Source organism: Aquarana catesbeiana, linkage group LG12, assembly GCF_042186555.1.
Source record: "Aquarana catesbeiana isolate 2022-GZ linkage group LG12, ASM4218655v1, whole genome shotgun sequence".
NCBI lineage: Eukaryota > Metazoa > Chordata > Amphibia > Anura > Ranidae > Aquarana > Aquarana catesbeiana.
This window is the reverse complement of record NC_133335.1, coordinates 85,919,225-85,935,990: the sequence shown is the minus strand read 5'-3', so window position 1 is coordinate 85,935,990 and position 16,766 is coordinate 85,919,225. Positions and strand designations below refer to the sequence as shown.

Here is a 16,766-nt window from a genome sequence, read left to right as displayed (position 1 = left end):
TATGGATTTCATTGTTGAGTTACCCAACTCCCAGGGTAACACAGTTATCCTTATGGTGGTTGACCGGTTCTCGAAAATGTCCCATTGTATTCCACTTAAGAAGTTGCCCACTTCTAAGGAACTGACTTCCATTTTTGCTCGGGAGATCTTTCGTTTACATGGACTACCCAAGATTAGTGTCTCGGACAGGGGTAGTCAGTTTGTGTCCCGGTTCTGGCGAGCCTTTTGTGCACAGTTGGGAAATCAGCTTGCTTTCTCCTCTGCGAATTACCCGCAGTCTAATGGGGCCGCAGAACAAGCCAATCAGTCCTTGGAGCATTTCCTACGTTGCTATATTTCTGACCATCATAACAACTGGTCAGACCTCTTACCGTGGGCAGAGTTTGCTTACAATAGTGACTTGAATTCTGCTTCCCAATTGTCCCCGTTTATGGCGAACTATGGTTTCCAACCTTCCATGTTGCCTGACTCGTTTGTTCTGCGTTAGAGAAGCATCTCCATGGTCTTCATTCCACTTGGGCACAAGTCCAGGAGGCTTTGCGACATGCTAATGATAGGTACAGACTCCATGCTGACTGCAGAGGCCTGCATATGCCTTCCTAGTGGCCAAAGGCAACCCACATCCCAGGGTGTTAGAGGGAAAGAGGTAAGTGCCAGATGCCAGGAGAGTTATGGATAATCTACATAAAAGCATTTTTAATAATACCATAGGTAAAGATGAGCATTTAAAGTGATTGTAAAGTCTTGTGTTTATTCCTATAAGAATCATAAACATGTTATACTTACCTGCTCAGTAGCAATGGTTTTACACAGAGCAGCCCAGATCCTCCTCTTCTTGAATCCCTCTTCTGTGATCCTGGCCCCTCCCTCCTGTTGAATGCCCCCATTGCAAGCAGCTTGCTATGGGGGCACCCAAGCCGAGTCACAGCTCCCTGTGTCGAATCTGACATGGAGCCCTGACCCAATCCATCCCCTTATCTCCCCTGACTGGCTAACTGACTTTGATTGACAGCAGTGGGTGCCAATGGTGCCACTGCTGTGTCTCAGCCAACCAGGAAGGAGAATCTGGACGGCACCTATTAGAGGGGATGAGGGCGGCTGCTGCACACAGAAGGCTTTTTATCTTAATGCATAGAATGCATTAAGATAAAAACCTTCTGCCTTTACAACTTCTTTAACCCCTGCAGTGTTGGGAAGACCCACAGCAAGATTAGTTTTAATTTTCCCCCCGGAGTTCATCTTTACCATAATACCTGGTCATTCGGCTATGAAAGTCCCTGTTACACTTACTCTTATGGGGTGACAACTGTGCTTCTGTGTTGTCCCCCTGACACATGTGCCATGATGGGGAGATTAAAGTGATTATGCCATCATATACCACATAGACATTGTCCACTGTCAGGAACTGGATCCAGATCTAAGTGCATGTACAATGTACAAAAAATTGGCTCAAAGAGGCAGAAATAGATCAGCAGCACTAAAAAAGAAGGATTAAAAGTTAAATAGTATAATATGAAACGTTGAAACACTTGTTTGATACATAGCTCTTTAGCAAATTAGAAGTTGGTATGAGGGTGGTATAGCACTTCCCTGTTTAAACCACAGGGTGGAGCCTCTTCTTAGGTATAAAAAGTTTTGTTAGGGTTTGAAAAAATAGGATTTTTTACTTACCGTAAGATCTGTTTCTCTGAGTTCATTGACAGACACAGCCTTCTTTATTCAGAACGGTAGGGTTATATCATCTCCGCAGGAGTAGGACTAGGCAGAACAAAAAAACACTACCCCTGGCTACGTCCATGGGCTGTCCTCCGTCAGTATATGCCCCCCTCCCTGCTCTAGGTATTCAGTTTAGTAGCAAGCAGTAATAGAAGTATCAAAAAACTCCATAGAGGGGTGGGTGCTGTGTCTGTCAATGAACTCAGAGAAATAGATTTTACGGTAAGTAAAAAATCCTATTTTCTCATTCGTTTATTGACAGACACAGCCTTCTTTATTCAGAACGGTAGGGACGTCCCAAAGCAGTGCTGAACATGAGGGGTGGGACAACGAAAAATCCCAAGGCTTACACAAAAGCCATAGAAATGTGGAAATACCGCGCTAACAGAACAGTGGTAAGAAGCAGCAGCATACAGTGCGATAACACCAAAAAGTCTAAGGAATGGGGGAAGCTGCGCTAAAAATGAAGTCCATAACGGTTGACATCAGGAAAAACAAAATGTCCATTGGGAACATGAAAAATAATAATAATAACACCACAGTATGCATAAACAAGCAGTGTGCCCAACCACCGTAGCTGTTGATTGAGCTTACCAGACGGCAAGCTTAAAAAGGCAGATGGCTATAGCCCAGCCAAGGCCTCTAAGCTTGCTGATGATCACAGTGTTCGGATGGCAGGGGATCAATCTCTAAGGCCCACTTCCGGTATCCACGTACTCAATAGAAAGCCCAGGTAGCCCAGAAGAGAAAAAGACTGGCCATAGTGTGATATCCTCCAAACATTTATTAAAAAACAAGTAGTCACTTACAGTTAAAACAGTGATATTGCACATACAAAAGCTGGCCGGCATATACAAGAAAAGGGGAGCTCGTTCTCTTACTCCGATGGCGTGGTGACGTCAGTGCGTGCCTTCCCAGACGCGTTTCGTCATCATCTGACGTTGTCAAAAGCCAACCAGGTAACAGGAGCTTCACACAGGACAAGCTGGGACCCAACCTGAACGATACCCTTTCAAGAGGGATTAGACCCTCTTAACAGCAGCCTGCAAAAAGCTTGCGGCCAAAAAAGGCACCCGCAGATGCCAACCCATCCACTTCGTAGAACTTGTGAAAAATGCGCCACGAACGCCTGAAGACAGAAGGCCCAAGAAGCACTAGGCGCCTGAGAAGAATGCACTATAACAGGGAAAGCAGGAACCCGATTACTGACAGAATAGCCCAGAGTCATCATCCGCACCGCCTAAACCTGGGTAAGGTGAACGAGAAGATAACGCCACCCTTTTCGACATAAAAAGAGAGAGGGGCGCACCGGCCATGTGCATTATCTTTTGTAAAACATTTATTGAATAAAATAATAAAAGAAATTACTCACAAGCAGTAGTACAATCAGGTGCCATAAAACTCGAGCAGCAACAAGCAGCAAGTAGTTATAGTGATGAGCGAAGCTTTCCAAAGGTCTTAGAGGAACATACAGGCATCACTACTAGCTAACGCGTTTCGAAGGGCACGTCCCTTCTTCATCAGAGCTCAGCAGTGAACCCTCCTTCAGTGGTCCCTGTATATATAGTGTATGTGCCAAAAAAGCACAGCCAATGGAGTATGGAGAGCACATGGGGCCCCTCCCCCCCTCCAGTGGATCCCTCCCTCATAGGCTATTCGTCAATAGTCTCAAGCAGAATCAGGACGTCATCATTCGGAAAGCCGATAAGGGAGGTAGTTTGGTCATCCAAAATAGAGAGGACTACATTGCCGAAGCAATGAGACTACTGGGGGACACAGATACCTATGTCAGACTCAACAGAGATCCCATTATAGAATACACAAAAGATTTGAAACTACTCCTAGATAAAGCCCTACTGGATGGGGTCCTCACTAAAAGCGAATACCACTTTCTCTACAACAGACATGCTTTAACCCCACATTTTTATCATATACCGAAGGTGCATAAGAGTGAGGTTAATCCTCCGGGTAGGCCTATTATTGCAGGTATTGATAGTATCACAAGCAATGTGGGCTGTTATATTGATTACTTTTTGCAGGGAATAGTGACCAGCCTTCCATCTATTGTCAGGGACTCGAGCCACATGCTGGAAATACTGTCCCATTATGTTTGGCAGCCTAGGTACAAATGGCTTTCCCTAGATGTAGCCTCGCTCTATACATCAATTGACCATATTTATGGCCTAAGGGCGGCCAATCATTATCTGTCTAAAGGGGGCGCACTCAATTCAGTGCAGGCTAAATTTGTACTTGACTGTGTTGAATACTCCCTCACACACAACCACTTTTCTTTTCTTGGAGAACACTATCTGCAGAAGAAGGGCACGGCTATGGGGGCCAGGTTCGCCCCAAGCTATGCCAACATTTTCATGGGATACTGGGAAGAACAGTCTATTTGGAACAATAACCCGTATGGGGCGAACCTGGTCCTCTACGCCAGATATATTGACGACATTCTTATCACCTGGGATGGGACTGACCAGGAATTGCATCTCTTCCTTGACCACTGCAGAGAGAACCCCTTTGGGATTAGTTTCACTCATGTCATGTCATCAGTAGTGAGAGTCTTGTCTTTTTGGATCTTGAACTTAGGAGTGACCTTGATGGTAATATTCTTTCTAGAACACATTTTAAACCCAGCGGTGGCAACTCCTTCTTGCATGCTGATAGCAATCACCACCCTAGATGGATCAGAAATGTCCCGTTTGGACAGTTCTGCCGTCTGAAGCGTACTTGCACCAAAAAAAGTGACTACCTGGAACAGAGCAAGGTCCTTCGTAACAAGTTTTTGGACAAGGGATATGATCCCACCCTTATTGAGACTGCCTTCAATAAATATGCCCTCTTGTATGATGAAACTCCGATATATGATCCATCGTCCATTCCCACCATCAACCAGGACACCATACAAACCCGGTTTTCCACACAATATACAAACAAAGCCTTTGAAATACAAAGCGTTCTACGGAAAAACTGGAGTATTTTGAAGCGCGATCCAGTGTTAAGTGAGTACCTCTCTGACGGACCAAATATAGTGTATAGAAAACCACGAGACCTGAGAGGTCTTATAGCCCCCAGTATGGTGAGGGAACCCCTAAATAGGTCCATAAACGCATGGTCAACCATCTTTGACCAAAAAGGTAGTTACAAATGTAGTGTCAGGAACTGTGGCACTTGTCAATACATGTGGCACAGAAAAAAGACAGTTACTGGCAATGACGGTAGGGTCCACCATCTGAAGCAGTTCATCAACTGTGGGACGGACTATGTGGTCTACGGCATTCTTTGCCCATGCGGACGCCTCTATGTGGGCCGCACCTCCCATCCCATGAGAGTACGTATTGGCGAACACAAATGCGACATCACGAATACACGGGTCAAATATCCGGTCCCTCGACATTTTCAGGAAGTCCATCATGGTGATCCATCAGGCATGAAAGTATTCGGGATCGAGTCTATTGGAGGCGGCCTCGATAGGGGCAGAAGACACCAAAGGCTCTGCAAACGCGAAGCCTATTGGATCTTCACCCTCGGGAGTATGACCCCATAAAATCACGTGACTCTGCAGTGCCCATCCTTAGTGCTCTCATGTGGCATTGCCACTTTTTCCACACACACACACCCTTTCTTTCCCCTTTTGCTTCTGTTATCAGGTCGACTTTGTTCGTTGCAATTTATTAGGTTTTTAATTGGTGTATTATATTTTCACATCCTCGAGTGATCTATAATCAGTGTATTTCAATTAGTGCATTCCATTAATTCCAATTATAATTTTAATAACATTATTATTGTGTTACCATCAGCTATATGTTTAGCATTCATATGATATAGGTATTCTTTGGCTAGTGACAAGCTTGTCACTTCACATATGCTGCACACAGTAACGAGGAAGGGACCACTTGGTTCTTTTTTGTGGGGTACACGATGAATTTTATTTGCATAATATCACTAAGCAGTCATTATGCTAGTTACTGTTTGTGCTACAGGTGTCCACTCCTTCAGTATCATCCCTGTGTATTATATTTAAAAAAAAATTTTATTTTTATTTTTTTTTTTTTTTAATTTTTTATATTTTTTTTTTTTTTTGGCCTAGGTTATCCGTTCATTTACACAATCTCCTCATACACCCTAGGTTGGTTCATGAGATGTCAGTGATATGGGCATTCACGTGATGTGCAGATTGGCATTCGGGATGCGCATCTTACACTAATGTTAGACTTCTTTGTACACAAATATGCATAAGTTTATGTTATGTGTGTATGTATACATGTGCGATTATATGTGTATATATATATGTGTACCATTGACAATGGTCTCAATGCCATATGACATATATTATTACAATATAATTGTGTATACATAATCTATTATTTATACACTTGGTCCTACTTCCCCTCAGGTGCACATTCAGCACCATACAGGAGAATGAAATATACATAATATTTCTTGTGGTGCGGTGGCCCCTTTTACTTCATGTGCTACTTTTAGAATAGGTCTACTACTTGGGTGCCGCGATTCTGGCATTGTGGCTGGAGCAGCCGCGGTCAGCGGGGCAGACCCATGATCGGGCCGGCGTCAGGTAGATTCTGCGCCTGTGCCGGCCATGTCTCTTCGATGGTCTGCCTCCAGTAACATGACGCCGAGTGTTCTAATGCCGCTCACGTCACTGGGAGGCGACAGCAGGCGCAGAGGAAATGACGCGCACCGCCTCTTCCTCCTGTCTGGAACGCAAACGCACTGGCGTACGTTCCAGCACAGGTACAACATGCGGAAACGATCGGCGAGCCACTCGTATATGCAGAGCGGCTCACACAGAGAGCAGGACCGGACACTGAAGGTACAGTGTCCATTCACATACGCTAGCCTGCTAAGTATATGGCTCCTCCCCCTACTAACAAATTTTTCCTTAGCCTGTGCCACTCTGCATCTCTCTGTGATCTATCACATCTTGCCCTTGTCACTGTGTGTTATGTACACCTACGGTTAGCCTTGGCTGTGGCTTTTTGGTAGTACTCAACCACAGTGATACTCATTTAGATTTTATATTTTTATTAACATTATTCATATCCATATTTGATATCATCATTCTTATTATTTTATTATATATTATATATTCATCTATATCATTTTATTATATCAACTTATTATCATCTATCCACTTGCACAAGTGAGAAGCCTATGAGGGAGGGATCCACTGGAGGGGGGGAGGGGCCCCATGTGCTCTCCATACTCCATTGGCTGTGCTTTTTTGGCACATACACTATATATACAGGGACCACTGAAGGAGGGTTCACTGCTGAGCTCTGATGAAGAAGGGACGTGCCCTTCGAAACGCGTTAGCTAGTAGTGATGCCTGTATGTTCCTCTAAGACCTTTGGAAAGCTTCGCTCATCACTATAACTACTTGCTGCTTGTTGCTGCTCGAGTTTTATGGCACCTGATTGTACTACTGCTTGTGAGTAATTTCTTTTATTATTTTATTCAATAAATGTTTTACAAAAGATAATGCACATGGCCGGTGCGCCCCTCTCTCTTTTTATGTCTTTGTTTGCTAGGATTCCCCATCCTTGAGGGCAGCAAGGCCTGTGACTTTTTTCCATTTATCAGGTTGACCACTTGTGCGCAGGAGTCATTTTCTTTTTTCACCCTTTTCGACACCCTGTGAGCAGCGGGTGAAAGACACTAAGAGGCCACCTTCCGAGACAGAGTAAGCAGTGGAATCTCCCGATATTTTGAGAGAGGGAGAGAGAGAGCGGCTCCTGGAGAACCAAAAACACCAAGTTCAGATCCCACGACGGTAGAAAAAAAACGCACCGGTGGAAACAGACATCTAACCCCTTGAATAAAGGTACGCACCAGGGAGCGCGAGACCAGGGGATGCTGAAAACGACCACCCTGGCTGACATCTGGCCATCGATGGTACTTGAGGCGCATTCCTGCTAAACCCCCCATAAATGGGTGTCAGAATTGGAGCCACCTAGAAAGAACAAGGATGAATGCCCAGTGATTCACACCAGGATAAATGCGCTCTCCACACCCGTTGGTTAAAACCTCCTAAAAGATGGACTCCCTAGCCATCAACAGTGTCAGAACTGCCGCACCTGGCTCAACACAGCCAGGTCGTTAAAACCAGTGACTCTAAGGCAGGATGGAAGAACTGCCCTGGGACCATAGATACTTCCTGAGAGGCAGTCGACAAGGAACGCCGGTGACCAGGCGCACCCGGTCTGCGTGCCCAGACTGACTGGACCCATCCGGAGATAATAGAATGACCAGAACCCCCGCAGCTGTGATCCTGCATAAAAGCCACAACAGAAGCTGGAGAGGAGGAAAGGCATAGGGAAACGTCACTGGCCCCATGGGCCACCAGAGCTGCCAGAGCAACCCGTGACCTTACCAAAAACCTTGGTATCGTCCAGTTGAACCAGGACACCAAGAGAACTACCTCTTGAGTGTCCCAGCGTGAATAAACCCGAAGAAACACGGCCCGGTGAAGGTCCCATCCGTGGTCCATCCTTCGCCACCTGAGGTATCCGCCTGTCAGCATTGCACTCCTGGAATGCATACACCCGAAAAGGGCCGGACGAAACATTCTGCCGACCGGGGAATACTGGCAACAGCCAGGGCTGCCACAGCCTATTTGACCCGCCCTGGCGAAGGCCATAAGCCATCGTGGTTGCCTTATCCGACTAGAACCGTATGGGGAGCCCTTGAAGTCGATCTGTTCATGATCAAGACATAGCCGGATCGCTCGAAGTTCCAGGATATTACCTGGTAGTCCGGATTCCACCAGCGTACAATGACCCTGAGCGGAGCTCAGTCCCAGGACATCCTACCCGGACCGACTGGCATTGGTGGTCACCCTGTTTAATACAAGGGGAAAAAGGATTTATCCCGCCGAAGAACCGGAGAGCAAGCCACCAGACCAGGGAACCCTGGTTCCCTAACTCAGCCGAAACTGATTGTCCCGAGACTTCGGGCATTTGTCTCATGCCAGGATCTCCCGGAAGGGAGCTTGTATAGAACTGTGCAAATGGAATCGTTTCAAAAAAGTAGAAACTCTCAGACCCAACACCCACACGCAGGTCTGCAGAAGGCCTACCTGCCGGACAGAAAAAAAAAAAAATGCAGCATGCAACTTCTGGAGTTTGTCCAAGAGAAGAAAACACGCTCAGGCTTAGATAATCCGATGTTCTGGAAGGGCCCAAGCAGACTTCAGATAGTATAGATGCCTACTGAAATCAGTCAAGGCCTGTATAGAAACTAAATTGCCCCTTGGGGTAGCCGAGGAGTGGCAGAAGAAGATCGTCCAGGCAGCCAGGACCGCAAACCCCCACAGATGCAACCGCGCCGATCCGGGCCCAACACCTCGCGAATACCCGAGGAGTGGTGGCCAGACTATGCGCTGATCATGCGCCGCACCCACAGCAAAATGGAGGAAGTGCTGGAGTCGGGCACATAACGATATGCGTAAACAAGCATTCGTGATGTCGATAGAAATCAGAAGGTCCTTATGATGAAGGGGTACTACCGCCATTCTAATGGACTCCATCCTGACCTTCTGTACCCACACAAGGCAGGTCAGGGCCTTAAACTGTTCCCGACACGGAAACACTCTGCAGCAACGGAGCTTGCACCCCCCCCCCCTCCCCCCCCCCCCCCCCCCGTGGAGAACAGCAAGCGGTCCGGCAGAAGACGCCCATTGGAAGTATTGACATCCAGGGTAGCCCCAAAAATATCTGTCTAAGCACCACTGAGGGGACCTTAGAAGCTCAGCAACCAGGGAAACTACGGCCAAGAGGCGTAGCTGACATACTGCAGTTCCTAGACCATAGGTCCGGCAATGCAGCAAAATTTAGGGGAATTCCCAAATGGGTACCTCACAGCAAGCGTTTTTTTTTTTTTAATGTTAAACTTGAATGGAAGCTTCAAATCCACATCCTCGTAATGTTCTCATACTCCCGGGGGGGGGGAGTAGGGAAGGGTTGGGAGAAAAAGAGAACTCCAATGGTGTAGTATGTTCAAAATGTAAAATGCTTAATTATATAGACAAGCTGGACTCTTACATCAATAAAAACTATAGTAAGCTTAAAAATCAGATCGAGTGGCGTTTGAACGCCGTTCTCACGTCACTTCCGGTATTTACTCAACCTCCGGCCACTCCCTACGCGTTACATCATCACGTGACTTCATCAGGGGATCAGATCCCCTTTCCTTTTCGGTTTGTTTAAACCTATTTTGAAGGAGCATTTTGGACATTAATTAGAAAAATGCCTGAGTAGGAGATAATCACCACATTGACTTTTATTTATTTTATCAATGCCCCTGGATCGATGTACCAGTTCACTAATTAATCAATCGTACACCATTTATTAACTGTATTTATTGGGCACTTTTTGCACTTTTTTTCTATTGCTGTATCGCGGGATCAATATTTGATTGATTTATAAACTATTTCCTTAGTTTCTGTTATAGAAAGTTAAAAAATAAATAAATAATTTTTTTTTATAAATTTTGGCCAAAATGTATTCTGCTACATTTCTTTGGTCAAAAATTATCCAAATCGGTGTATATTATTTAGTCTGCGTGAATGTTAAACTACTATAGTAAATGCAGTATATTTGAAAACTGAACAATCTTGATGTACTGACTGCCCATCTCATTTGTGGAGGCCCTAAAATGCCAAAAGAGTACAAATAACCCTGAATGACCCCTTTTTGGAAAGTAGACAGTCCAAGGTATTTAGGGGGAGATTCATGGTGATTTTGTTGAAGTTGTAATTTTGTTGTCACAATTTTAGGGAAAATAAAGAATCTAAATATTTTTTTTTTCACAATTATTTTTACATACTGTCACCAGAGCAGTACAACATCATCAAATGACTCGTGTGGCAGTGATCAGGGATACTGACTGGTGACAGTATGTAAAAAACAAATATATTTCTATTTTTAAAACATTTTTTTTTTTTTTTACATTTTTTTTCTCGTTTTTTTACATATTGTGACCAGAGCCATGCAGTGTTACCATGGTGACACTGTACTACACTGGGGAGGTGATTTTTTATACTATGATTGCTTATAATAGTGGTGACCACTGTTATAAACAATAATTTTTATGAATGGCATCCATTCATTCACAGGGTATACTATTGTGATAGCCATGATTGGTCACAGACATCACATGGTACAGATGTGATGTGATTGGCCCTGTCTGTACCATGTGATCACTGTGGCCAATCACAGAGATCACCCCAATAGTACACAATGAACGGCTATGAAAGCCATTCATTGTGTACAACTGTCATGTGATCGATGTGAGTGGTCACCGTGAACACATGATACTGGGGTCGGCTCGGTACAATGATCTGTCATCCGCAGGGTCAAGTGGACACAGCAGGTGACAGATTGAGCCGCAACATGGCTGCTAGAGTATGCGGGAAGCACATACTAGGAGGACGTCATTTGAGGTCCACCTGCAACCAGAAAGCTCCTGCTTGCCCATCGTTCTGCTATAGGCTGGGCAGAAAGCAGTTAAGTTAAGTAAAGCATTGGAAAAGCAATGGACTGGCGTCTCCATGGCCTATTCCAAGAAAAACCCCGGCTCTGCAGGGTGCCCGTTGGGCAAAGACGGTATGTGATGAGATATGTGCTAAAACTGTATGCTATTGCACCCCCCTGGCAGCGGGATTCACACAGACAAGGTGAACAAAAGGGCAGGCCAAGAAGGTCATGATTTGTTCATGTCTGGTTGAATCTGCTTACAGGTTCACACCTAACTGGGCCTTGTGGTGCATTAGGATGGCTCCTTCATATGAAAGGACTGTCAACAAATGGACTGAAAATTGGACACACACCCTATTTCTGGAAAACAATGCACCACAAGGCATGTTAGTTGTGTTAGTGTGTTGGGGTAAATGGCTCTAAAGCATGTATAGTGCATTGCCATGCTTTGCTGTAGCATCTCTATTACCACAAACACATAGTTGTCATAGGTGTGCACAGCCTATTGCATTAGGGTGTGCACTGCAAAGTTCAAACACACATGTGCAGTAGAGCAATGGAGGGTGTCACGAAACGTCCCACACTCCGCTTGAGTGCTTCCGTCAGTATACCGCTTCCTAAGTTCTGGAACACGAGCCCAATGGATCTGGCTATAGGAACCCCAAGAACAAGACAACACCAGTCTTGGAGTACATCAGAACTAACTTTTTATTTGAGATCTCACAGACATTTATACAGCAGGGATGACTCAAAGCTAACCTAATTAACATGAGCTAATTTACTACAAAATGTACCCAGACCAGATGACAGACTTGTGGGCACCGAGCTTCACACAGTAATATAAACACAATAGCTGGAGCTAATTACAATTAACAATACAAACAACAATCTACCCCCTCCTCAGCCTAGACCATTCGTCTCCTAGCCAGTGCTGGTGGCTAATGTGATCAGCTCTCTCAATTAACATAAACACAGGTTGATGACACCAGCATCTCCTCACAGGATGTGTCCCAACAGAATGAATCAGTCTTATCAGCAGGGGGCTGCTGGAGGAATCCCCCCTCTCTCCTCAGGGACACAAATCTACAGTAAGGAGTCCCCATACAATATATACATATATACACGACTGAGTCCGATTAGTACAGTTCAGCCTGGATTTCTCATTCACCTCACAAAGAGTATTGTTCCATTGAAAATCCAGGGCCCATAATCAAAAGGCAACAGGCTTGCATACAGTCCTCTCCAACAGCCTCTGTTCTGGCTAGGTCTGTCACATTTCTCCCCTTTCGGCAGGAGACTAACACAGGAGGAGACCCCAGACGGGTTGACTCCGAAGTTAGTCCATAGTTCCAGTCCTCTACTGCCTGTACCCACACAGTACCCCAAATAAATTGTTCCAAACAGAGTATTACTCACCCAGCCATCCTCTGCCTCTCTCAGAGAACATATCTGCCGCTGGGGAGAGGCCCGGACTGGCCCTTCTCCCTGGAATCCTTTCTGCTGCTGGAGAGAAGACAGGGGGACTGGGCTCACTCCATCCTGCTGTTGGGGATCTGGGCCGACTGCCCAACATCCCTGGGGTATACAGGTGGGGACTGAAGCCCCATCAACCGACACCAGATCAAGCTGCAGTTGTGAGGTGATGACTGCATTCTCTCCTTGGATCCTGATCTGCAGCTCGCGATAGACTGCCACCTCCTCACCTTGGGCCTCCACAATTGCTGCAGGTGTGGGGCAGAGGTCTTGGACCCTCTGTCCGGTTGCCAGCACTTCTGCTGGGGGTTTGCCAGGTGGTTCCTCCTCTACAGAAACGTCTATTAAATCCCCAGTCTCTGGAATTGGTAATAGTGTGGGACAGAGGTCTTGGACCCTCTGTTCAGTTACCAGATCTTCAGCTGGAGAAGTTTGTTTTAACTCCATAGATGCTGCTGGCAGAAAATCACATGTCCCTGTCAGTGTTGTGGGAGAAAGGCCGACTACCTCTTCTCTCAAGAAGGCCGAAGCCACTGTTGGTGCTGGGCAGAACACAGTGAACTTTGGCCCTGATAGCAGCTCTTCTGCTGGAGGCTCATCGGGTTGTTTTTCCTCAGCAGAAAAGTCTATCAAATCCCATGTCTCTGCAACTGATGTCTGGGGATAGAGGTTCACCATCTCCTGTCCATGGAACCCAGAAGATGCTATCATTTCTGGGCAGAGGTTAGCAGAGCTCTGCCCTGTTGTCAGAACTTCAGGTTTGGGGACGGCAATCTCCGGATTTTCCACTGCCGATTCTCTGGCATGCTGCTGAACTTGTTCTAGCAGTTTCCTGTATGCCCTTTCCAGATGCTGTTCCTTCCTTAGCAAATGGTCCAGATCAGGTTTGAGCTCTGAGACCCCTGCAAGACCGAGCATAGACTCTCTATATTCTCTCAGGTCCTCAAGGTCAGGTTCCCCTTCATCGCCAAACATAAAAAGATCTGTAAGGTTCTCCCACAGCAATCCAGGGCCGCCAAAGTCATATCCCTTTGGAGAGCATTCTGTCGTCTCCCCTAAATATCCCTCCTCTGCGTGCCATTGCAGAGCCTGATAACGATTGTCCAGCTCTATCTCCTGCTGGACCAACCTGTCCAACTCAGTCACCCATTGCTCATGGGGCTGCTCTCCCAGGAATGCCATCCGCAATGCCCGTTGGTCACTGGCCCGTTGCTCTTGGGTTGGAAAGCACTTGCCCTGTTTTATACCAGCGAGACGGAGGGCTGCAATCCAGAGCTCCACCCGAATTTGCTGCCTAAGCTCCAGGTATTCATCCTCAGACACAGTCCTGGTGTATGTTGAAAGGATGATTCGCAGCAGCCCCGGGAATTCTGATGCCAGGTCCATATCTCCGCTGGGGTGACTGAAGTCTGCTATCCTGATCTTGGATCCAGGTGGAGGTTTAAATTTCCCAGAGTGCAGGAAGCTTTCCCGCTGCTTACCACCAATGTCACGGAACTTCCCACACTCCGCTTGAGTGCTTCCGTCAGTATACCGCTTCCTAAGTTCTGGAACACGAGCCCAATGGATCTGGCTATAGGAACCCCAAGAACTAGACAACACCAGTCTTGGAGTACATCAGAACTAACTTTTTATTTGAGATCTCACAGACATTTATACAGCAGGGATGACTCAAAGCTAACCTAATTAACATGAGCTAATTTACTACAAAATGTACCCAGACCAGATGACAGACTTGTGGGCACCGAGCTTCACACAGTAATATAAACACAATAGCTGGAGCTAATTACAATTAACAATACAAACAACAATCTACCCCCTCCTCAGCCTAGACCATTCGTCTCCTAGCCAGTGATGGTGATCAGCTCTCTCAATTAACATAAACACAGGTTGATGACACCAGCATCTCCTCACAGGATGTGTCCCAACAGAATGAATCAGTCTTATCAGCAGGGGGCTGCTGGAGGAATCCCCCCTCTCTCTTCAGGGACACAAATCTACAGTAAGGAGTCCCCATACAATATATACATATATACACGACTGAGTCCGATTAGTACAGTTCAGCCTGGATCTCTCATTCACCTCACAAAGACTAGTGTTCCATTGAAAATCCAGGGCCCATAATCAAAAGGCAACAGGCTTGCATACAGTCCTCTCCAACAGCCTCTGTTCTGGCTAGGTCTGTCACAGAGGGTATCAGTAGAGCAGTGGATGGTGCCAGCAGCGCAGAGGACGGTGTCAGTACGGATAAGATTGGTGTCAGTAGTTTTTTTTATTTTTTATTATGTTATTTTGTTTGTACAATTTTATTTTCTTATTATTTTTTTATTATATTATTTTGGTTTATTATTTTTTTTACAATTTGTTAGGAGCCCCATTGAGGGGCTTTGGTGAAATAGCAGAGAAAGGGACTGAGAACAGAGATACCCTGATCCCTTTCTCAGTAGCATCAGCTGCCAGGAGGGAGAATCTGCATTGCACAGGGCAATTAGGGTGTGCCCAGGCACACCTGGCACATCCTGTGTGCATGCCTATGATAGTTGTGAATAGTATGGCCCTTCCATGTACATTATCACTAGAATCACTAGATCCTGACCATGGTGTAGAGTGTGCTTTGTATCCCAGGTGATAAAAATACACATTTTCCTCTTTTTATTACAGATAGTGGCTTGAAGTGAGTGAGCAAGGACTGAATTACAGTGCCAGAAACTCAACGGGCTTTTACCAAGACAGTGACTGCCCTGGGCCAAAGATGTGCCACTAGAGGAGACCCGGAACTCTTCACAACTCATGAGTCATTCAGGTGCCAAGAACCTCTACCTCTCCCCAGATGTACCATCTCTTCACAAGGAAGGAAATCCATCCTGAAACCCTTCTGTTTGCTTTTTTGTATTATTTGTAGAAATAATTAACAGAATCAGTTCCAGATCTGCTGTGAAAACACAAGAGGTGTTAGATTAGAAGAGCATTAAATAGCGGGGTAGGGGCGGCTGTTTTCTCCCTATCCATTGTGCCGCCCTCAAGGAGCTTACAATCTAAGGTCTCTATTTCACATTCACATACTGGGGGACAATTAACCTACCAGCATGTCTTTGGACCATCCTAATTCAGGAAGGTAGGAGTGCTAGCCACTGTGCTGCCCAGTTCTTTGCTTATGAGTTTGCCTTGCCCCAGGCCAATAGTGGTCATGAAGAGTCAGCTTTAAGGGCCCATTCACACTGGAGCAGGAGCCCGTACAGAGCGTGGTTATGCACGTAGGAGTGACAGATGCTACATGTAGTCGCAGCCAGATCTTCTCACACACCTGAATGTTTACATCCTTACAGGGACAAGTTCCTTCTCAACTGGTAACTTTGCCTACAGCAACCAATCAACCATTCTTCACAGCTTAGGAATTATAAAAGTAAAAGCTGATTGGTTGTGCTCCATTTGAGACAAAGTTTGTCTCAGGCACTATGACTTCCCCCAGCCTGTCTATGTCCTAGACCAGTGGTGGCAAACCTTGGCACCCCAGATGTTTTCAAACTACATTTCCCATGATGCTCATGCACTCTGCAGTGTAGTTGAGCATCATGGGAAATGTAGTTCCAAAACATCTGGGGTGCCAAGTTTCGCCATCACTGTCCTAGGCCATGTATACTTCTCTGTATGTGTGGGAAGATCTGTACAGCTGCTGTGTCTGTCAGCCTGTCATTGATTTTTATCAGGCTGTACAGAACATCTGCCACTCCAGGACATTTACACAGTTACTGTACAGGACTCTGCCTTTATGTGAAAAAGCCCTAAAAAACAACCTCCAACCATTGGAATATAGAATTTTCATAGCAGTTATTATAAAATAAGTAAAAATATTATTTAAAGCAAACATATAGATTTGATTTCCATAAATCCTATAGGATTTGCACAAAATCCTCTCATTTCTGTATAATGTATTATTTTCCTGTGTTATATATGATTGTATTGTGGTCTTTTTTATATCTGCACTGCACCATCATTCTCTGTCACACAGCCTCATCTATAGACATGGCCAATATGGTGTCACTGGAAGGCACATCCATCAGAAATTGATGTATAAGG

The 16,766-nt window shown here is 45.6% G+C and overlaps 1 protein-coding gene across 1 annotated transcript in view; it reads left to right on the top strand.

Annotated features, from left to right (window-relative positions):
- USH1G (USH1 protein network component sans) overlaps positions 1-16,163 on the top strand; it is a 110,428-nt gene extending 94,265 nt beyond the window's left edge. The window contains exon 4 of the mRNA XM_073608161.1: positions 15,351-16,163. Within this exon, the coding sequence (XP_073464262.1) occupies positions 15,351-15,354 (4 nt within the window). The 3' untranslated portion in view covers positions 15,355-16,163. The remainder of the gene's footprint in view (positions 1-15,350) is intronic.
- Positions 16,164-16,766: the final 603 nt, after the last annotated feature.